Source organism: Aptenodytes forsteri, unplaced genomic scaffold (genome assembly GCF_000699145.1).
Source record: "Aptenodytes forsteri isolate BGI_AS27 unplaced genomic scaffold, ASM69914v1 Scaffold223, whole genome shotgun sequence".
Classification (NCBI taxonomy): Eukaryota; Metazoa; Chordata; class Aves; order Sphenisciformes; family Spheniscidae; genus Aptenodytes; species Aptenodytes forsteri.
The window spans coordinates 1291515-1314833 of record NW_008794742.1 but is presented as its reverse complement, the minus strand read 5'-3'; the positions used below and the strand labels follow the sequence as shown (position 1 = coordinate 1314833).

General features: G+C 40.1%; 2 protein-coding genes across 2 annotated transcripts in view; one reads left to right on the top strand and one right to left on the bottom strand.

The window, feature by feature from the left end:
- TG (thyroglobulin) overlaps positions 1-23319 on the bottom strand; it is a 169753-nt gene that overhangs the window by 39458 nt on the left and 106976 nt on the right. The gene's annotated exons all lie outside the window — the stretch shown is intronic.
- Positions 699-22836, top strand: SLA (Src-like-adaptor). Its single transcript, XM_009273975.2, has 8 exons — positions 699-768; positions 5966-6059; positions 12336-12435; positions 15916-16002; positions 17302-17405; positions 18635-18766; positions 20767-20899; positions 21871-22836. The coding sequence occupies exons 2-8, from the start codon at positions 5999-6001 to the stop codon at positions 22088-22090; spliced, it is 837 nt and encodes a 278-aa protein (XP_009272250.1). The 5' UTR covers positions 699-768; positions 5966-5998; the 3' UTR covers positions 22091-22836.

Sequence of the window (23319 nt, the reverse complement as noted above, 5' to 3'; positions counted from 1 at the left end):
ATACCTGAGGGACTTTAGTCAGGTTATTTAACAGGCTAGTATCTTGTTTTCCCCATCTCAGACACTGAGATGAGAGGTCCTGGGGCTCCTGCTTCTGCACTTTGTACAACTGATGTGAAAATGTGCTTCATAGACAGGCTTTCACTCCATATTCTTTCATTGTTGGTATTGAGCTTCAATTATTTGCCAATAGAGGTGTTTTGGAGTGCAGAGTAAAGAATAAAGCAAACCTTGCATTCCCATCCAGTCTCAATAAGAGTAGAAAACAAAGTTTTGTGCCTCCTCCTGTCAGTCTGGAAAAAAATAGCAAAACTACATAAAACAAAAGAGTTGGGGACTGAACATTACTGGACAAATAAATTTGGAAGGAAAAAAAAAGGAGAAAGAGAAACTCTTTCTGTGTAAGTAAAGTAAAACACGTTATTTTTCTCATTTTTTATATCTGCTCAAACCAGCCCTGATGCAATATGTTGAAAAGCTCCCTGTTTTCCTCAGCCCATAGATAAAAAGTGTCTTGAGTAGTGACTTGCAACAGGAACCTCATCGGTTGCAAACACTTTGAGCCTTCCTTATTTCTCAGAGAGGAAGTATGTGGCCTGTTTGGCAAATGCTGCTCTACATGACAGCGTGAACTTCACAGCACACTCATTCGACCGGCTGCTCCTCGACTTGATCAGCTAAACCTTGCTGGCAGCATGAGAGCAGTATTATGACTACGGCTTTTTTGAGAAATACTTCAACCTGGAATATCATGCCTAGCTTTTAAAGGTAATCATTACTTTGATACATTTTAGATTATCTGCATACGGGAACAACTTTTTCAATTTTATTTATATAAAAGGGAGTTCTATTTCATTACCAATGACAGTATTCAGACCATGGATTTCAAGTACCACCAAAGGTAGTAATAGAAAAGCCTGTCTTGATCCTTTTCATAAGGAGTGGTACTTAAGATAGAAGGGACAAGGAGTATTTCTACTGAAAGCTCACAGTAAGCTAGATGCATAGGACTTTATGCTGAAGTAAACTGCAGCTCACTATAACCCAAAATATGAGAAATGTCACAGATTAGTGGGCTTTTTATTCAAAGTGTTAGAAGTTTGCATAATGTGGTATTTCTGTCTTGTTTCATAGTTGCATGTTTTTGTGAATTACCTTGATTACAGCATTACATTGTTCTTTCTAAGTGCAAAGGTACAAGTGCCTAAAAGCTGAAAGGATGCTCATTTTGATTCACGACAAATTAAAGGAAATTCACCAAAAAATATTCAGCTTCTGAAATCTAAGCTGCTTTTTTTCCCACATGAAAAATAACAGGATGCTGGTGAATTAATTGTCAAGATAAATGGGATTCAGATATTACCTGTGAACCTTATTGAGAATTAAATTCTAAGACCTTGGCGGTATAGATGTGAATATCAGGTAACAAAAATAAAATAGGGTAGAGCATCTCAGGAACGATGAATGTCCTAATTTTACTAGTCTGCAGTGTTCCTTGCAGAGGGGCTTTACTCAGGTGCTTATTTTGCCTTCTTATCTCTCATTATTTTTGTTTCTTTATATTTACTAATTCTCGATCATTTTAAATATAACTTTGAAAAAGTTCTTACAAAGAGATGTACTTTCCTATGTGCCGTCCTATTTAACTGCTCCAGAAGCGCATTTTCTCAGAGGACAGATTCTGTGAGAGGAAATTATTGCTACATGTGCTGCATGCAGGAACGGAAGGTGTAAATTGCACCACAGGTTTTTGGGACCCACGATGTAGGTCAGTGAGATTCCAGTCTTGACAGGTGAAGAGTTCATATCTGCTGAGAGTTCTGCCACTGATAAATAGGACACGAAGCAGGGCTGGGGCTGTAGATTTTTCCTCACATTCCTTTTGGCAGCAAAAATAAAGCAGTAAAGATCACTAAACCCCACTAGATGCGTGTTGGCAAACTACTATGGCTGCAACAACCAGCGATCGTTAAACAGCACGTGCACAAGTGGAAAGGGGAGGGGAGGAAGGGCCAAAGCTTGGAAGACTGCAAATACAATCTTAATGGTTAAAATCTAATTTCCACACAAGCCTGAGGAGGTGGTCTGTGAGCGGGGAAAGCCACCCTTACACCTGCAGGTAGTTTGGTTTGCAGCCCAGCATCACAGCGGTTCCTCCAAGCTGAACAGCAGCTGCACTCCTCCATGCAGGGCTTTAGGTTGCTAAGACAAGGTGAGCTTAGAGTCTATCACCTCCCCTTAATTCTTCCCAAATCACCCTCAGTGAATGATTGTCTTTGGATCTGGCATAACTATCTGCTTCTACGACAGAGGGATGCCATGTCTACTCGTATCCCAAACTCTGTCACCAAATTTAAGTGAGATGCTGTGCCTGGAGCAGATTCGCCATTTCAAAAGAATATCATCTATAAAACTGTTATTGTTCCACTATTGACTTACATGATAGAAAATTGGCTCAGCCACAAGATGCTCTACAGTTTCCTGTAAGTCTATTTTTGCAGAGTATCTCAAAATTTCAGAAAACCACCATACAGTTTATCGTATAGCAATACAGTGGATTTGTATTGCGCTGCCAATACTCGATGCAAGCACAAGCTACTTAAGCCATTAAGTTCTATCACGCACTTGAGAGTCATGTGCACTGTTGTTTTAGAAATACTTAGAATACTAATTCATACACTGTTACTCTAAAAACAATGACACGCCATTGCCAGCGAGCAAGTAGAAACAATCTTTTGCCTCCCCCCACCCCGTTTCAAACAAAACTTCCAATTTCTTCCATTTCCATCTGATTTTCAAATGTCTGAGAGTTGAGCCATACCTCAGGACATTCACTCCACCACCTTTGACTGGACTATAGGAACCTTTACTCTGCCCAAATGCATAGCGACAAGTGGCCTTGGTGGTAAAACCTAGTCTGATATCTGTCATTTTCCTTTTAATCATTTTGGATAAGTGAATCAAGAGCAGTGGTCACAGCTTTCCATTTGCTTATTTTTATTGAACACTTCTGCCATGAGTCTAGAGAACATCTTGAACTCTCTGTCCCTGTCAAGACTTTATGCTGCCACCAATGGTAATTAGTGACAGTAAAACAGGATGGAAAAGGTAATGAGACACAGCAAACTGTCACACTAGTGACATCAAAGTCCAAAACGTCATTGCTCTTCACTCTTACTGTAAGTACTTTATAACATTTGTATTTTCCATAAGTCAGATTCTTCCACATCTAAAGTAGCAGCGCTGAGCTGCACGTTCTGTTCTGTTGACTTCAGAGATGCTTTGAGAAGAATGACGATTTGTATGGCAGAAGTGAGCCAGGCCAGTTTTGGATGTGCTCTGCAAAAAATACAAAGTAGGCACATGCCTGTTTTCCGGTCCTTAATCTGTCTGGACTAGACCGCAAGTGGTTTAATTACAAATTAATACAAGCAAACCTTCAGAAACACTTCAGGTATTTTTAAAGCAACATTTACAGTTTAGACCCCTAAATACCATCTAGAAAAACGAAGGTGCCTTGTTCGAATGTGCCGTGCTTTTAGAAAGTTTGTAAGTGTGAGGTAAAGTTTTCAGGAGTCTTTCCATCATGTACAAATGCTACGTATCACTTTCCAAAGTGACTCAGGCACACCTGAAAATTGTATCCGCTGTATCTTAAGAGTAGGAAAAAAGCCTTTGAAAGCACTCTGTCACGAGCCTGATCGCTAGTAGGATGACTTGCTCTCCTGGCCCTCAAATACCAAGACCCAGAATAAAGGGGTACATAGAGGTAGGACTCTATTATTTTTATTTTTCCATACTTTTGTGACACAAAATTCAAGTACTATTCTCATCTAACAATTGCATGTGTTAAAATTATAGATGGGCATAAGATATTTATGCTGCCATGCTTGGCACCTATTTGGAATTGCACAAAGTTTTTGGTAACTGCAGCTTACTTACCATACACTTAGCCAGATTTGAACTGCCCTTTTCCAGTACTGCAAAAATGCAGCTACTACAGCACAGAGCTCAGCAGAGGTTATCTGTCCAGGTATTTATCCCACTTCTTTGGCTGACTTTTTCAGCCCTGTTGAGCTCTCTATTGCCATGCCCAGGAAATTTGAAGAAATTAAAATTGGGTCTTGTGAAAAAATATTCATAGTTAGTTCAGGAAATTATAATCTTGCAAGTAGACAGTGCCTGCCAAAATGAATTCTGATTTCAGTCTTAGAAACTTAGGTGCATTTAAATGGAGAATGATTTTGTGTTGTCTATCAAGAGAGACCCTTTTATTCAAACATGAATACCCAAATAGTTTATTTAAATTTAAGGCTACTTTTTAATTCAGCTTCTAGACTTCTTATATCAGGCAATGAAACAGTTTTTTGTTCTTGTGAAAGCAGATTTCAGACACTTGTCAGAAAGACACTGACACAGCTGCATCCTACAGATGTGCCACAAGCTAGTTCCTGAGTGCAGGCAGTGAAAGGGTAACGTGCCATTTGGCCGGTGAAACGGAGGCTTCTAGCAAAGAGCCTTTGGGAACAAGCACTAAGAAGCTCAAAAATCAGATGAGGTAGAGTCAAACTGTGCATTACCATCTGTTTTAGCACTGATCTACCTGCATTTGATAAGAGACAAATTCTCTTTCTTTTGAATGGCATTTTATTCTGTAGGGTGCCTTCCTGAACTCACTGTAAGACATCAAAAATTTATGGTATTAAGCAATATACTCAATTCTGCCAAGCTTATTCCAAAAGACAATTAGTAATAAAGTCTCATTAATTTCAGCAGTACTGCTTCTCAAGTTAGACACCTCTCCAGCTAACACCGTCAGGCTCTAGCCTGTTGTAAGTAAAGAGCAGCACACCAAATGCAGTAATCATCTTTGAAATATTTAAGCTAGAAAAGACTGAAAGATGCAGAATACTCACATGATGCTGCTAGAGCTCCCGTTATCATTTTCACAGGGCAACTAACAGAAATATATTTTTAAAAAATAATTACCTATCAGCTAGCGGTGTTGAGTTATTTTGCTTTAATGAACAATTTCAAAAATATAACTTATTCTAATCTGTCTCTGAAAATATACCATAGCATGAGACAGCTTCCACATCCAAAGGGTTTTTCTCTCTGTCCTCTGTCAGGGAGAATTAGGATGGGTGCAGTAAAGCCATGAGAAGGAACTGTCCCTCCCACAATATTTAGTTCCACGGTTGTCTGATACTGTTTCTTGTACATCCACCAAGACTTTTTAAGACAAGTATCTGAAGAATTTGCACCTCTGGCTTTATGCAGGAGGAGTGTTTTGAGATCAAACATTTTGGCAAGGCGTTATACTGTTTCTTGTACATCCACCAAGACTTTTTAAGACAAGTATCTGAAGAATTTGCACTGCTGGCTTTATGCAGGAGGAGTGTTTTGAGATCAAACATTTTGAGGCAAGGCGTTACTTTAAAAAAAAAAAGAAAAAAGAAAGAAAAAAGAGGAAAAACAACACTGCCTACATTTGCTGCGAGCACAACTTCATCAGAAAAAAAACCACCAAACAATGTTCTTAGTGTTCGGCAATAAAGCGACATAATATACACACAGCGCTGAAAACCAGATACGTCAATCTAATTAATTTCTTTGTAGCTTCAGAACTCCAAATGCTGAGAAGAACATTTTGTATATGAAATGACTGTACGGGCATGGCTTTACTGTGACTTCCTATTGTGCTGAGGTGCTGGTAATGGAAACTTTTACTACATTGCGTTCTTCTGGGCAACTTCCCTAGCTGTGGTTTTCTGCTATTCCCCTGATAAAAGCACCAAAGTGGTGAGAGTTTAGCAAGTATGTAAAACTCTCACATGAATTTGACACAAGAGTTCTCAAAAGCAAAACTGTATAAAATTGGAGACACCCAAACTAGGTCATTTCTCATCTGTTGGCACAGCAGGTGTTATTCTGATGTTTAATTTCAGTGTCTCCTTTGATTTAGTTCTGAAGAACTTTGACGGAATTAGAGAGCGCAATGGGAAATACTGTGAAAACGCCGAGAGCCTCCGAAGAAACACATGTGTCGAGCCAAATGGGTAAGCACTCATTTATTTTCTTTCAAGAGAAAAAAGATGTTCAAAATCTATGACACATTCTTCCATGTGTCTTCCTTCATCCACCTGACGTAGTAAAAGTAGGCAAGTGCGTGACTGCTGTGGGCGAAGGAGGGCATCCTCTAGGCAGTGCTTATTTTTAGGTACGTTCTAGCTCGTTTTCCAAGAAGTACTTTAATTAAAAAACCCAAATGTTAAAACTATTATTTGCTGGTGCTCCTTGAAAGACCTTCCTTCCAATTTAGAAAGCACTGAAGCACTACTTCAGAAACCAGAAATACTGTATTTTGACATACTTGTGTGTGATATTTTATACAAATTTGTTCTTGAAATTTGGTTTTGCTTCATTTAAGGTTAAAAACCTTAATGATGTTATGCTTGTACTGAACCTGAAGTCCACTGTCAGACAGTTGCATTAAAAGTAGCACGCAGCCAACTTGTCACTAGGTTTATCAATAAAGGTTATACAGAAATACACATTTCACAGGCCAAGCTGCCAAAGGGAGGTCTAACACATCTGCCTATGCATCCACACGTGAAAAAATCAGGTTACAAAGCTCCCCCCCCATAGGCTTGTAGAGGTCAGGCATCTGAGGGGGAAAGCAAGAGGGATTCAGTGACCTGCTACTCCCAAACTGCAAGTAAGTAGATGAAGAGTCAGTACAGCCTCAGCTCTCATGCCACAATTCGACAGACAGCTGGTACAAGAGCTGCAATAAATCACTCCCCAAAGGTGAGGAAAAGAAAACAATTTTGGTTTTTTGCTTTGGGTTTTGGTCTTGGTTTGTTTTTGGTTTTTTTTTAGAGGGGGAAGGCATTAATCAAAATTTTGGGGTTTTTCATGAAAGATGGTCCAGCTGTGCTGCTCATTATTATAAGGATAGGGAATCAGCCTGGTTTCATTAGTGCTGGAAGGAAACCCAGCCCTGCTTTTTGCATGGCCAAGAACTATCTGATACAGGCAGCCATGTAGCCCTAGGTCCTAACAAAGCAGAGACCAAATACTGTTAATGGCTACTCAGAAGCCCATAACATGAACTAACTATTTTTTTTTTGTGAAGAAGAGTGCCTTATGTTGGTATGCCCAACAACTGCTGTCATGAATACTATAACCATCAAAACAGAGACATACACGCACTCAGAGCAGGACCTTGCTGACGAGCAGGGGAGTTGAGGGGTCGTTGCCATAGCTGTGACCAAGTTTGTATTGGTCCTGCACAGGCTAAAAGTCAGGATTTAGCAGGGCTTAAGACAACTGCATCCCTACCAGTGACGTAAATAGAACATAACCCTAAAAGATAACTCAGGAAACATTGATAGCACAGTGATTGCAAGGGGAAATTACCCATTTAGGAATTCGGGGCTTGATCTATTTGCACTCTCCTACATGTCTAGCACATGTAGAAACGTGTTTTGTCAGATCCTGCCTGACCTTCTGCTGCCACTTGGGGAAAGAACAAGTCTCCCATAGCTGCAGTGGCATCTGCCAAGGCTGTAGGGATGGCTCAGACACTCACACAGCTGAAATTGCACTGGATACCTATGTTTAAGCACTCAAAGGCAGCTTTTTACCACAAAAATGATTAAAGTGATGGAACACCTTTCCTATGAGGAAAGGGTGAGAGAAGTAGGGTTGTTCAGCCTGGAGAAGAGAAGGCTTTGGGGAGACCTTACTGCAGTCTTTCAATACTTAAAGGGGGCTTCTAAAAAAGATGGCAGCAAACTTTTTAGCAGGGCCTGTTGCAACAGGACAAGGGGGAATGGCTTTAAACTAAAGGGGGGTAGATTGAGACTAGATATAAGGAAGACATTTTTTCCGCTGAGGGTGGTGAAACACTGGCACAGGTTGCCCAGAGAGGTGGTGGATGCCCCATCCCTGGAAACATTCCAGGTCAGGTTGGAGGGGGCTCTGAGCAACCTGATCTAGTTGAAGATGTCCTTGCCCACGGCAGGGGAGGTTGGACTAGATGGCCTTTAGAGGGCCCTTCCAACCCAAACTTTTCTATGATTCTATGATTTGATAGCCTGCATAGCTCTTTGGATCTAACTCTTAGTCTGGATCAGACCAGCATCTTTCATAATGACGTAGATGTTGCTAATTAAAGTTGGGAATACAAACAGTACTGTCATCCAAATCCAATGAAAACAGACTTTTGAAAAGGAACTTCGTACTAAAAGCATATATTGGGGTTAATCCAGTGAGTTTGTATCTATTTGTCTTCCTGAGCAGACCAAACTCCAAATCGCATCACCAAATACAGATTTCCCCCAGGCCATGAACAGCCACCTTTGATTTAAGTGAGGTGGAGGATCCAATCCACGAACTTACAACAGTCTACATAGTTATTAGGAAAAGCAGGTTTTACACTGGCTCATTTCAGTGAGACTGAATAAAATGAAGGACTGAAACAGAAGGGAAAGAAAGAAAGAAGGAAAGGAAAGAATATCCAATAAGAAGGGGGAATAAAACAGGTAATTGGAGTTTGCAGGCTTGATCTGCAGCGTGAATTTGTTCATCAGACCCCTATAAACCCCTCGTGCTGCCTGAGAGCTGCACTGAAAGCAAAACCTTGTGCTTTCCTCACCTCCAGTGCATCAGTGTTGGTCCTGAGAAAGGGAACAGTGCACAAGCTGCATTTCCCAAGGAGACATTTGGGCTCCAAATATGACTGCACTCCATCTGAAAGCACACTTTATGGGCATCCCTGGCATAACCTAGGTACTGATAACACAGTAGCTACAGCAACAAGGGGTCATGAGGGGTTGTGAGCCCACCCCCTTCTCTTTCCTCCCTTGGGACCCTGAATCAAGGGTTAATCCTTACTGAGCTGCACCTGTGTAACTCTCAGTTCCCAAGCTGGCTGGTTTAGATCTAATTTGGGTACACCAGTGCGACTCTGCAGCCACACCTTACGGCTGCTGCGCAGACAGCCTCCCAGACACACACGAGTGCTCTCCTTTACCCTCTCCGGTATACACCATGCCATAAATCATAGCATTTCTGCTGGACAGTAAAGCTGGCATGATGCAGGCAGCTGAGCTCTGAGCAGCTCATTCCCACTCCAGACAGGGACCACGCTCATGCACAGCACAGCGTTTTTTGAAGGCGATGAGCTGGATCTGGTTGCTCTGCCTACACTCTCCCTTCTCTCTAATAGTGCTTCATAGTCCATTCAAAATGAATAATTTGAAGCATGCAATATTCAGTCTCACACTTTGCAAGACATCCAGGGATGCAGACATCTAAACCTAGCATGTATTTCATATTCATTTCCTACTCCTAAAAAAAAAAACCCCAGAATTAACACCTGATTCAGTGGAAATGACTGTGCTTCGATCTTTCCACTCTAACTTTTGAGTTGTTCCATTGCAGATGTAACCTACACTAGCACTGTGGAGGAGAGTTTGCGTTAGAAAAACTCAGGCAAATCTTCTTTTTTCTTTCACAACTTAAAAGTGTGGGGAGCCCATCAGATCAAATCTATTAGATCACTGTGAAACTTAGGTGTGGAGAAACAGTGTAATTTGTTTAGTCCCTGTTTCGAGGCTTTTGTGTTTGAAAGGAGCTAGTATGGGTTCTGTGAAATGTTGCAGAGTGCGGTGGGGTATTTTACATGACCAAAAAACCCAGTGAGGTTTGATTTAAATACCAATTAAAATGAGGCCTTGTGTGTAGTAAGAGAGTTGAAAGGTTAATTGAAAGGGGTAATACAAAACCCATTTACTTTCACTCTAATGTAAGTACATGTAGTTTAAGTGGTAACATTTGCATGGATGTAGCAGCCAACACTATGATTAATTCCTTCCTTTTCAGGACTACAAATTAATGTGCAAAATTGAAACAAAAACGAATATAAAGATGAAAGTGTAAGCAAAGTAACACAGATCTCGCTAGAGTAGAGAAAAAGTCACATACCCCACAGTGCATAACGAAATGCAAACCACCGGTACGCAAGGAAGGAGAGCAGAAAAAAACCTTGTTTTCCACCCTTTCACTATGGAAACAAAACATTTATAAATAAACAGCATAAGTTTTAAAAAAACATTGCTAAAAGCATTGTCATTAAGCTAAAAAAAAAGACATTCCATGTAGAACTGCTGTCTAACAATCTGCAATGAGAAATTAAGCATCAGCACTTTATCCTCATGCTGCAATTCTTACAATGTACTTTCTGGCATATATTTCTTGTAGTCCTGGGTAAAGATTTTGCTTTGTTGAAAAAGACTCAGCATGAATACTTAGGTCTTGTTAGCCTCAGGTACTAAGCAGTTTCATAGACAGAGAAGGTGTCTCTCAAGTTTTAGTGCAGAACAGGGAAGCAATCAAAGGCATTCTTAGCACAGAATTTCTTCAGTATAGTTGAACTAATCATATAATAAGTTACAGTAGACTAATCACGGCAGTTGGCTGATTAATACAAAGGTACTGGACTAGTTCTGTTTAATTCAGTGACACTAATCAACTAAGAAAACCATGGCAATACTAATACTAAACACTAATCAATGTCTATTCCAGACTCTACACATCTATGCGTCCATAAGGATACTCACTAACTGTATCATGGGGCTCCTTCAATGGGCAAAGGCTAGCAAGACTAAAAATGTTTACAGTCAGTTTGAGTATTAAGGTAAAATGACCCACTACTTTGCATAACACAAGTCCCTATAACATAACAACAAACAGCTACTCAAAATCAACTGAGAAAACACTGCTTTTTATTTCCTTTAAACCACAGATATGGGATATTTTCCTTACCACTTATATTCTCATTATCACTGCTGTAAGGATAACCAGTGTAAAATCCCTCCTCTTGAAAATATTTCTTTTCTGCAGACTTGCGTGTTTCTTTCAGCCTTTCATCGTTATCACTGTGAGTTATCTGTAAGGCCCTGGGACACAGAGGCTGAAAACACAGAGCCACCCTCAGCATTCATTCAGGATGCTGTTTCTAGGTTTCCCTAAAAAACCGTCTTCCTTAAAGACAAGTTGATGAGGAATCTATATTAAGTGAGAAAATCTAACAAGATACAGAAGCGTGTCTAACTCTCTGGGTAATTTCTTTCTCCTCTCCCCTGAATTCATTCCCATTTTTGCACATGTTGAGCTGCACAGAGTGGACAAGTATGGAGATCAGACCACCTCTGCAAATGTACTGCTAGATGATATTACTAAGGAGCGGGGCACTGACCCTGCTGGAGGCAGAAGGAAAGCTTTGTCTCTCCGTGTGCTGGTGGAGAGTACTGCGACATGCAGAGGGAAGGGACCCACTTCCAGGAGAAATGCAGGCAGCGTATTGCAGGATCTCTGCTGCCAGGACTTCTGCCAAAGAGCTCAAAACACCCAGCATGACACATTTCTGAATCTCCCACCTGTCAGCATTTACTGGGCACCACAGATTCCTGCTGGATGAGGAGCTCTTGAACATTTGATAGTCCCAGTCTTGTGCAAAGTGCCTCCTCCATCCTTCAGAAACCCAGGAGACTCAGCACGTGTCCTACACAGTGCTGCAAGGCCCAGAGTCATCCCAACTGACGTAAAAGGTCTTCTTATCTCTTTACTGACCTTAGTTCTGCAAATGTACAACGATTTAATTATAAACACCCATGTTGCCTCTCTTCTTTAATTGAAGATAAGGGCATCATGTGCTACGTCTACTACAGTTTCCACTCAAGGTAGGGACAACAAACCGCTCTGGCTGTTCATCAAGTTAATTTTAAGAAGTGGTGGGAAATGGGCAATAATGGCCACGCTCTCATTGCCCTTGATCTAAACCAATTTTATACCTTTGAAAAGGTGTCTATCACTATCAGTGGTGTTAAATGATAGAACAATTCAACATGAATCTTCCTTTCCTTAAATGTAATGCATCAGCTTGGCTCAAAATTGTAGCTGGAGGCATTTAGAGACAGTGGCATTAATCAAACCGGGTTACTTCCTGATACTATAAATACTTACTAATTTTGCTAGTTTCAAACTGAATATGTCCTTTAAATATGGTAATTACTAGAAAAAGCGGTCTAAATTTAGTTGCTTACTATTAACCAAATGACTTTTTTTAATTTCTAATATCTTCACATTCTTCTTATAAAGTTATAGGCTCATCTTTAGCTCTTTATGTTTATCAAGTGACATTTCAGAGTGAGATTTTTTTCCCCATTTGACCTACTATGTAAAATATAACACACACAATGAAAAATCCATTTCTGCTTCAAAACTCTAACTTGGTTTTAAGTGACATTTTGTTTCTTCTTTAACAGGTCAGGAGAGTGATTTCCTTGCTGTCCTCTATGACTATCCTTCAGCAGACATAAGCCAACCTATATTTCATGTAGGGGAAAAACTACGTGTGCTATCAGAGTAAGTTGATCCATTTTTTTTTTAAATTAGGTTTTGTTACAATTGATGCAAAGCTCTGTTTTATGCACCTGGCCCAAACTGGATGCAGTTCAGCAAAATGAACTGAGTTCAGAATTTGCAAGGAAGGATGCATAGCCATGGTGCAAATTTCCCTACAGTTTAAGGATTTGGGATTTCAGATTGTTCTTTGATCCTTGGATTCCTCTGACATGTTTTCTGAAGCTGGATTCAGACTCTATTCTAAAGTAGGACTCAAAACAGAATTCTGCTTTGAAAAATGATTTTAAGAAAGTATCCCCCCCATGTTAGTGGAAAACAGAGAGAGAACAAAAATAGTTTGAATCATATAGAGAAAGAAAATTATTCTGAATTTCTCTATGTCAAAGGTGTATCTCATTTTCTCTCTCACCCTTTTATCTAACAACTCCTTTATGATTATGTCTTAGAATTTCACCCTAGAGTTAAGGCAACACTAACAAAAATAATCTCTCTCACCCTTTTATCTCAGAACTCCTTTATGCTTATGTCTTAGAATTTCACCCTAGAGTTAAGGCAACACTAACAAAAATAAAATTAAAAAATAGCTTTTTTTCTTCTTAAATTTTTTGAGTCTGCATTTTCTTAGTGGGGGGAAAAAAAAGGTCAAAGATTTCCCAGCCAGTTCCACTCTGAAAATTTATGAGCCCCAGAAGGAAGTAGGCTTAAAAGCACTAGTTCAGACTAACCTTAAGCACAGTGCAAAAATTGCCACAAACACGAGTGAGCACACTTCTTGAAAAATGGAAGACAGCAGCCCTAATATTCTTTTATGCACAGCCTGTATCGGCACACAGTGACCTTCTAGAAGTTACTCAGCCCCACAGCCACTGTTTGCACTGCTTAAACAGAAATTAAAGATTTCATTTTTGCAGCTGGTGGAGCAGATGGATTCAAGGGGAGACCAGACACATCATAGCAGAGAAATCCTCTGAGGATTTCTAAATTCATACAAAAAATTCTCTACCTGAAGAAGTCAGAGCGTCAAATGGTTGGAGGGCAGAAGTACTCAAGGGAAGTATGACAGATGATAGGACAGAAGTACACAAGAGAAGTATCACAGATGATTGATGAATTCTCAGACTCTTCTCCAGGCCACCGTGACCTACAATGGCCTTTGTCAGCATCAAGATACGGGGCTACATGGACCTTTGGTCTGACCCAGAATGGCTGCAGTTATGTTCTGCTGACAAAGTGCTTTCCCTGCCTCCCTGAACCTAGAGGTCACAAGGCTCAGACAATACCACTAGATGAATTTTCTGCTGATGAAGAGCTTCCCTAAACCAGGGGAATTCTTCTCTGGTAAATTCTAACTGTTTAAACCTTGCTGCAGTTTGCGTAACATACACGACATGGTACAACAATTGCTTTAGCGTGGAAATTCCAGCTTAAAGCCTCACTCCCAGCTTTCATTCAGCTACGAGCCCTCACAACACCACATAACTACATATGTCCGTATCAATGGGAATTATGTGTGTGGCATATCATACGCATACATGTGCTGCATAGTATGATCTACTGGACGAACACCTTCTAAAAGAACTAGGCTTCTGTAGCAGCAGTTTTTATCATGTTTGTCTGTTGTACAGTGACCAAGAGCTTTTCCTAACAGTAAATAAAAGCCAAAGCAAGCCTTGATGGGAACCTTCCTCTTCCTGTTTTGAATCAGCTTGTTCACAGAAGACGAGACACTCCAATGCTCTATGCAAAGCATAGTGTCCTAATGAAGGACCTGTTCTTCCCTACTGGGGTATGTGCTGATGTTAATAGGAACCATTTGCCTGCAGACTCTTGCTGTACATAAGCTGTAGGTATAATCTTTTTCTCAAGTCATTCAAAGCAGCAAAATGCAGTGGAAGAGAAGAGAATGGCAGGCATGACCAGAGCACGAGCAATGAGGAGTCACCACAGAGAAGCCAGCATGAGCAGGCAGCACGTACTGCTTTTATAATGGCAGCTTTTCAGCCTTCTACCAAAGCAATTATGTGTAGTGGCAATCAGCCCCACCAATCCTGCCAGGAACATGATATATGGAACCCCCATAGAAAATACAACTCCTTACAGATATTTGTGACTGCTCTGGGTTGGCAGGATTAGATAAGCACCACTGGCACAGTTTCCCGCTCTCCATACTTGTCAGGCACCTTTCATTACCAGATGAGCAACTGCATTTAGCTGCAGTAGTCAAACCAGATGTCCTCCAATGATCCCCCCCAAATCTACATAATTTCTGTGGCTCCTGCTCCAGGACACATGTGCTGCTTTGGGACTTTTAATCATCATAGGGACTTTTCAGGGTCAGTAATATTACAGTTTGGAGGGAGGGAGATGCTGAGTCTCTCAGGTTTTTTGTTATTGCAATTCTTGGTTCTGTCTGGGAGAGTTGTGGGGAAAAAACCCAAAATAACCTAAACTTCTCATAGACAATTTCAAGTCAGCTGGAAACCCACAAACAACACTTGTGGGGCCCTGAAATTTCCAGCTCTAAGCAATAGACACTTCCTTTTTCCCCCTCAACATACACATTCTGGACCATGGTCCCAGCAGCTATAACTCAGGAGGTTTAACCTAAGTGTTTTTAACTCAGCTGTTTCGACATACACTGAGACTCTGGTCTGAAGTCCGGGTGTTATTTGGGAGCATTTATGTGAACCTCCACAAAACCAGCATTCAAACACAAGACACACTATTATTTGGATTCAAACTCTTAAAGGAAAAGGTGGAGAGAACCCATCAATCATCAGCGTCCTGGCGCTAATCACTAAAGCTCCGCAGCATCCCTGTGAAAATTCTTGTTACCCTGCCCTTCCTAAGGGATTCAAAAGCCAAAGCCAGCATTCAGTATCACAGCAAGAACCTAAGATATATCAGTGAAAAAACATATGTCTAGTCAACTAGTTTCAGCTATGAGGTCTTTTTTATTGGAGTGTGGTCAGCAACTCATTGAAGAAAAGTAAAAGAGCAAACCATGAACCAGGTTCTGTTAGACTGAAAACCTGTTCCCAGGCAGACAGGGTCCATTTGCTGAGTATCTCCACCCTGATGTTACAGGAGTAACTACAGGGCTGTCCAGACACAGCATACTCAGCCATAAACTGAACGTCTTGGATACCAGTACAAGTCTCGCTGTGGGAAGGCAGAGCACAGCATGGCTTAACCACTGAGTATTTACCCTTCTTCTTTTAACTACAGAAAAATATTTTATTACTTACGTAACTTAAATGGAACAAATGTAGCTTATTTCTGCATCCAAATTTAATCCTGATGTAGGTTTAGAAGTGGAACTACCGTAAATGAAACAAACTTGGGTCTCTTTCTGAATACGTAGATTCAGGAGCACAGACAGAAGGTTACAGGCTAATCTGTATGTCTTAACTAATTTCAAAAATGAGGACAAGCTCTGAAAGTACATCTGAAAATATCCCTTCTCTTGCTTTCACACAGTGAAGGAGGCTGGTGGAGAGTCCATTCCCTTACAACAGGTCGAGAAAACTATATTCCAGGAAAATATGTAGCAAAGGTTTACCACGGGTAAGTAAATGCATTTCCTATAGCCTTTCAACACTATGTTTCTACATACACTGCCCTGATTAGTTATTCAGTGTCATAATCAAAACAATGACAACAGTGACTAGACAGACAGAAATTTTATTTATTGACAGTCTAAAATAGTTCCTTTGAAATCTGAGAACATCAAATCCACATCTAAGTTTATTATATGAAAAGAAATTTGTATTAAAGGGAAAATCCTAGTTTTAAATGCTGGAAAGGGTCAAAAACCCCTCAAATATCATATAAGTCGCATGGACTGATCTCTAATTTTAAAACATCAACAAAGACACCCTATTTAGAAAGGATTTTTAATATTTACAAAGAGTAAAATTTAAGCTAGAGTTGCTCATGAAAAACAGACCAAAAAGAACAAATAAAAAGACTAAGTTATTCAAGAATGTAAACTCTCACACTGCAAGAGCTAAGGAAGGTTCAGAGCTTTCTTGTTGCCCTAGACACCAGTCAGGAAAAAAACATTAAAGCACATACTTAAAACTTTTCTGGCAAAAGTCTTAATACCTGTTTAATTTTAAGCATATGAACTGTGAACTTCACTGTGATTTATGCAAGTGCTTAAATTTGAATATGCTTTTATATCCTCCTGAAATAGAGATGCTTTCCCAAAGACAGGGCACAGATATGGTAATGAAAGCTACTGTCTGAAGCTTCCCCAAGACCATTTTGCCAATAGCAGACTGGATCAAACACACAAGAACAACTTTAAAATAAAGTGCTAGTAACTCCTACAGTTACAGCAGTGCACCAAGCTATGGTGAAAACCAGTAGGACTAATTCCACTTTCCCTTATCCACAAAGCCAATTAACTTAAATGGCTAGACTGTTCCCTAGCATAAACAGAATAATTGCATTTTATTTTGGGCTTATTTACGATACAATAAAATACAATTTGGGGTTAACAGAAGTGGTTTAAATGAAAAAGAGGGATTTAACTAATGCCACAGATATGCCATCAATATACCACATGGATACGTCCCCAACAATTCAGATCAAGGCAGCTCAAAAAGTTTTTTCCTAATAAGTCCAAAACTTAATCACTCTTCTCTTAGTCTCACAAAAGTTAATGGAACTCAAAGACAGCAAGGTTTTCTCCATAAATTTGGGAAATATGCCTGGACATAGTTGAGAGAATAGCTACAGAAAGGCAGTGTTATTTTTGCAGTCACTTTTCCTGGCTAATGCTGCCCTTTCACGGCCACATGCTGCTCTCTGTTTCACTGGTGTCCAAATTTCAGAATTTGTTTTTTTCCTGCTTCACAGCTGGTTATTTGAAGGGCTGGGAAGAGAAAAAGCAGAGGAACTTCTACAGCTACCCAACACCAAGGTTGGCTCCTTCATGATCAGAGAGAGTGAAACTAGGAAAGGTGAGAAAATACAATTTTTTCCCTCTTGATCTCAGGCATTAACAGTTTTACAGCTTTTTAATTCACTCCCTATCCTGCTTCATATGGATCAGTCTGAAACCAGAAAATGTATGTAATGGGAAGGCAAAGGCACCCAGTGCAGCATGCCAGTCTTCACCAGTCACCTACGTTACAAAGCAGTACTGGAAACAGGGTTAGCGATGGCCATGGAAAGTTCCACAGGCATCAGCACAAACAAGACACAGTTGTTTAAACACTATTATTTACTTTGGTCGCATGCAAAGCTTATTAGGCAGTGGGACCTTTCAAATGGAGGAAAAGTCACAGCTTTGCCTTGGTCCACAAAAGATTGCCTAAAGAAGCTGTAAAATACACACCAAGCAGTGGAGGTGGCTGATAAGTGCATTTCCTATATAAACAGGTGGTTCTTTTATTTACTTTTAAAAAATGCCATGCCTTCAATTTTGTTTTCTTTCATAGCAATTCTGTTGCTACGTGGGAATTGTACTGTATGCACTTTATACTTTTATTCTCTTCCATGGGAACACATCTCCCATTGTGCAACGTGATATCCTCCCTTTTCCTGAAGCACCAGAACGCATTCTAATGTCATGCATGATACTACAGTTAGAAGGGAATAATAAATCATCTACTCTGACCTCTTGCATACCACAGGCTAATTAGTTTCATGATACCTATAATAAATTCAAAGAAATTTAGGATCAACATTCAGTCCTTACCAACTAAACGCTGCACAACAGTTTTAAACAAAGAAACAGGAAAATCCAAGCTGTCATCTCCTGCCAGGACTGCATTATCAGGTATCAGCTACTGCATTATTGGGAGCTGACTAAAGCAGCGTACCAGCACGTAAGTCTGGTCCCCCTCTTCAGAGGAAGGCAAACAACTTCTGTAAAGGCCTATTTCCTTTACACCATTTTAAAAAATCCCATACTAGCAAAAAAAAAGGAAAAACACACCAGAAATTTACATTCAATCAAAAGTTAAGCCCCTGATGTTGGGCCCTTTATTCCCTTTGTTATACTTAAGTATATATATAAAGTATACTACATAAGTAGAAATTAGGATGGCCACTCAGTTTTTTTCAGATCTTTCTGGGACCTTTTGGATCATGGCACCACATCTTACAGGTACTCTGGTTGTGGTCACTGCTATCCATCCAGAATTAGGGCCCTACTTTGGGGTAATTAGTTCTCCTCTTTCTTCAGGGTTATATTCCTTGTCGGTGCGGCACAGGCAAGTGAAACATTACAGGATCTTCCGCCTTCCAAATAACTGGTATTACATCTCTCCACGGCAAACATTTCAGTGCCTTGAAGACCTTGTGAATCACTACTCAGGTAAAAAGAACTGCAGAATAAACATATTTTCCACTGGCAACTGTAAAACTATCTATCAAAGTTCCAGAACAAGAAATTTTGCCTATGTCCGAGACTTGCAACTGCTGCCACAGAACAAGGAACAGAAAAACTTTTGGTTTATGTCTTTTACTTTATTTTTGATCCTAAATACAAATATGCTACCCTTAACAGTACAACTGAAATCAACCCAAGAACTCAGCTAAATAAAGACAGATAGGCTCTGCCCGTATTGGTATATGATATTGTATGGCCATGTCAATAGAGCTGTCCCTAACACTATTTGGTCCAAACACTAGTGTCTAGCACTTCCCTAGACAGCTTTCAAATACAGTTTGGAGGTTAACACAGGCCAGGGATGCCCAGCCCCTCTCAGAGCACAGCTAAAGTCAAAGTTTGGGTGTACAAAAATGTTGAGCTGTACAGATGCAAGTCATGGTTCTGGATCTCAGGGACAGAGTTCAACTCCTGGCTCACTTTGTTTACTGGCATGGACATGTCTGCCATTTATTTATTTACCGTATAGACAGACAGATAGCATCAGGACATGCGAGACCAGGTTCTGCAATCACGTTTCTCTCAGGAACCACTACATCACACAACCTTATCTGCAGCAGAAAATTCCCAGAAATGTTGTTAGTTTCTTCCCTATTACTTTAGAAGGGTATGGCTGGATTTTATCAGCAGAAGTTATCTCAAGGGGCTCAAGCTGTTAGCTCAAATCTGTATTCAGCTGCCATTTTTACTAATATCAGTCCAGTGGATGACACCTGTTTCAATGATAGTTTTCCAGGTTTATGGCAATTTGACCTGTGTCAGAGAGATAACTTGACAAGCAACACAATTAAGCAGTTGCAGTTACCATGCATTAAAATGAGAACATTTTAAAATGAGGAAGATTGCAATAAGTCAATTGCATAAAAATTACAAGAGAACAATAGTTTCTGTGCTTTAATTAGTAATGGGTACTCTGTAATTTTAAAAGTGTAAAGCTACCATACCTGCATATTTCATAGGTAAATGAAAAAGCGTGTTGGCCAAAGAGTACTCTGATAAACTGGGGGGAAAAGCCATATTCACATTCAAAACATACAAAAGAAACTTTCAAGTCCAGTGATATAAACAGAGGAGTGAGAATATGGACAGGAATTTCTTTTTTTTTTTTCTCTCTCTTTTTTTTCTTCCTTACATTTTAGTTAGCTGACACCTTTCTCCATTTAGAAAGAAGCAAATAATCGAAGCCTAAAATTCGGGGTGGGGCAGAACCCAAAACTTATAACAATTAACATTTTTACTTGAGTTATAGGTGTAAGAGGAGACATAGTGAGATTTAGCTCTCCTCCTTCCCCCACCATGAGGTGATACACAATCTCACCCTGAAATAAGGCTCAGAGATGTAAAACACTAGCGTTCAGCCACGATGTTCTCTACTTGGGCAGAACAACATATGCAATGTTCCTAGGGGAGCAAGGAGAAGAGGACAGAGAGAAGAAACATAGATGAAAGTAACATGTGAACCTTGATTCATTCCATAGTCATGTTCCACAGCAGAATAGGTGCACGTACAATCCAATCATTTGAGCGGTTCCATCTTGCATCTATTTTATGCTCTGTTTGCATGGCTGAGACAATGGGAGGCAAAAGCAGAACTCACTGAGGACTCAGGAAACCTGGGTTTAAGTCCCTGCTGTGTCACAAACTTTCTTCTAGACTTTGGGCAAGTCACTTTATCTTTCTGTGTCTCAGTTCCTCACTTGTACTGTGGGAAATATAACCCATGATAAATTAAAAGGCAAAGGTATGAGGAAAGGAGAAAGTTAAGCCTTTAACCTAAGTTACAGTGTCCTTGCTGAGAACACACAATTTAGTGACTAATACTACTGTGTCCAAAACTGTTTATTTGAGCATGCACCAGGGAAGGAAAACAGTGAAGATAACAGTGAGCAAAGATTAACTGTCTGTGTATTCATTTCCCTGTTCAGAAGTTGCTGATGGTCTCTGCTGTGTCCTTACAACACCTTGTCTTACCCAGTGCACTAACAACAACAGCGCAACGAATCAAGTTCCTCCTGTGGTGATGCGGAATAAAAACTTCAACTGGAGAAATATTCACAGGTACCACATACAACACAGGCTGCCAGAAACAACAAGGTTTTTTTTCCAGCCTTGTATATACTTGTACTTACAACACAGAAGAAACAGCCATTTCCTTCTCCTGAGACCAGTTTTAAAGATTAGACAATCTTCAAAGCTGCTGACAGCAGGTTAACCCATGAAAACTGGATGTCCAGCTCTCTAACTGATAATCTTGGTCTAACTTTGAAGGAAAGTATAGTTAACATTAAATCATTTCTCCTATGCAGCTAAGAGTCAGGCCACATATGCAGTCCCTTTAGGACTCAGGAGTCCTTTCCACCAAGGGGGCAGGAGTAAGAGCCAGGCCATAAAGCCTAGCCAGATCCACCACCAATGGCACACTAACGTGCAATGGCTTACAGGTGAGCCCTGGTAGTCAGAAATGGCTTCCCCTTGTTCACATGGTGGCCATCCATGAAGCAGCACAGGTGCAATGAACACATTATCCCAGCATAAATCTTTCCTGCTGTCTCTCTCAATACACAGCCCAACTCAAGGCTCATGAGATTTCTAATATCATGACTGCAACTAGAGAAAGTAGGTCAGGTTTCAGAAGCTGGTGAAACAACCACCTTCAAGAAACAAAAGGACCTCTTGTTTTTGAAGTGTAAATTTCCCTCCACTACCCTTCCTTCACAAAGCATATTCATTTGCTTACAGATGCAAGAAAATTTTGTGCAGTATCGAGGCCATTTTTCCTACAGATTAAGAAGAAAGAGAGAAAGTATATAGACGTTATTTCCTTTTCAGATGCCGAAAAATATTTAGATACTACTGTTGTACTGATTATTTTGGAAAATCACTAAGTGATAGAAATGTTTGGTGATTTATGAGACAGGAAATTTTTTATACAACAAAATTAACATAATTTGGTTTAACAGCTGTTAATATTATACTAATAGGCTCAGTTCAAGTAGCTGAAATGGTAACAAAATTTTGTTCTTTTAAAGGCTGGAGGTGACTGAAGATACTGAAAGCACCCTGGCAGCAATGGATGATTCTTGTCTCAGCTATGGCCTGAGGGAAAGTATCGCTTCCTACCTCTCCTTAACAGGGGATGACAATGCTTCTTTTGCAAGTGCCAGAAAGAAGAAAGCCCAATCTCTTATATACACGGGAAGCAAACGTAAGAGTACCCTTCACTTGCCACCTACATACTATGAAGACTAAATGTAAGACAACCAGGGGAAAAAAAAACAACTGACGGACAAAAAAAATCAACTTCTAACAACTGTTAGAAGAGACACCCAGATCATTCTGTGGTCCTGCAGTCCTTCGACAGCTGAGAGATATGATGATTAAATGCTGGCAATGCTTCTGCATTTCCTCTTCTGAATGTTAACCAGAGACCTTCTTAAAGGTGCTATCTCAGCCACGGCATATGCTGGGAACGTCCCCAGTGCACCTGAAATTAGAACCTGTTCACAAGCAGGATAAACTGAGATAGACTCTAAGTCAAGAGCCAAGTGAGGCAGATGACTCTTCAGCAAGGGTGATGCCCACCATTGTACAAAGGTGGGGGGAAGGACTAACTACAGCTCAAGAACTTAAATTAAGTCTTACTCTGGTATTCTCCACAAGGCCGAAAACCATCTTTACAGAACCTACCTACATTGAGAAAAGGAGTCTTTTTCTTCTCCATATAGTATCATTCATTGTCATTGACAGTGGGTCAGAAAGTCATCAATAACCCCAAGAAAGTATCTGACATCTGGCATCCAAGAAACACCTGATTATATTGACTCCATACTTCCATCATTTTTACCTTTCAGGAGAAAAAATGAAAGTAATTGACTTTCCAAGTGACACATAATTCAACTGCTGGTAATGGCCTGCAGTGTCACAAAGTGGTCACAAAATTAAGAACAGGCTTAACTCACTGAGAAAAGCAGTTCCTGCTTAGCCCTGAGCTGGGAGTACAGGCATATCCAAAAGCGATTGACTCCATACTTCCATCATTTTTACCTTTCAGGAGAAAAAATGAAAGTAATTGACTTTCCAAGTGACACATAATTCAACTGCTGGTAATGGCCTGCAGTGTCACAAAGTGGTCACAAAATTAAGAACAGGCTTAACTCACTGAGAAAAGCAGTTCCTGCTTAGCCCTGAACTGGGAGTACAGGCATATCCAAAAGCATAACACAGCTGCTCATAGTCTAGCAGATATACAACAGAGAACAAAGGGGTTTTTAAGTAAAAAGTAAAATGTGGTAATACCATGCCTAACTGCAAAGGTAGGCTTGCAAAGGTGTGACATTTTATGTGTAGAGGACCAGATTTTAACCTCATCTCCTGAAGGCACCCCCATATTTATATATAATATTTATATTAATAGCAGCTTTTTAAATAATTAAACTAAGAAAGCAAATCAGCAACAGTGGATGGTTAAAGTTTTCCTG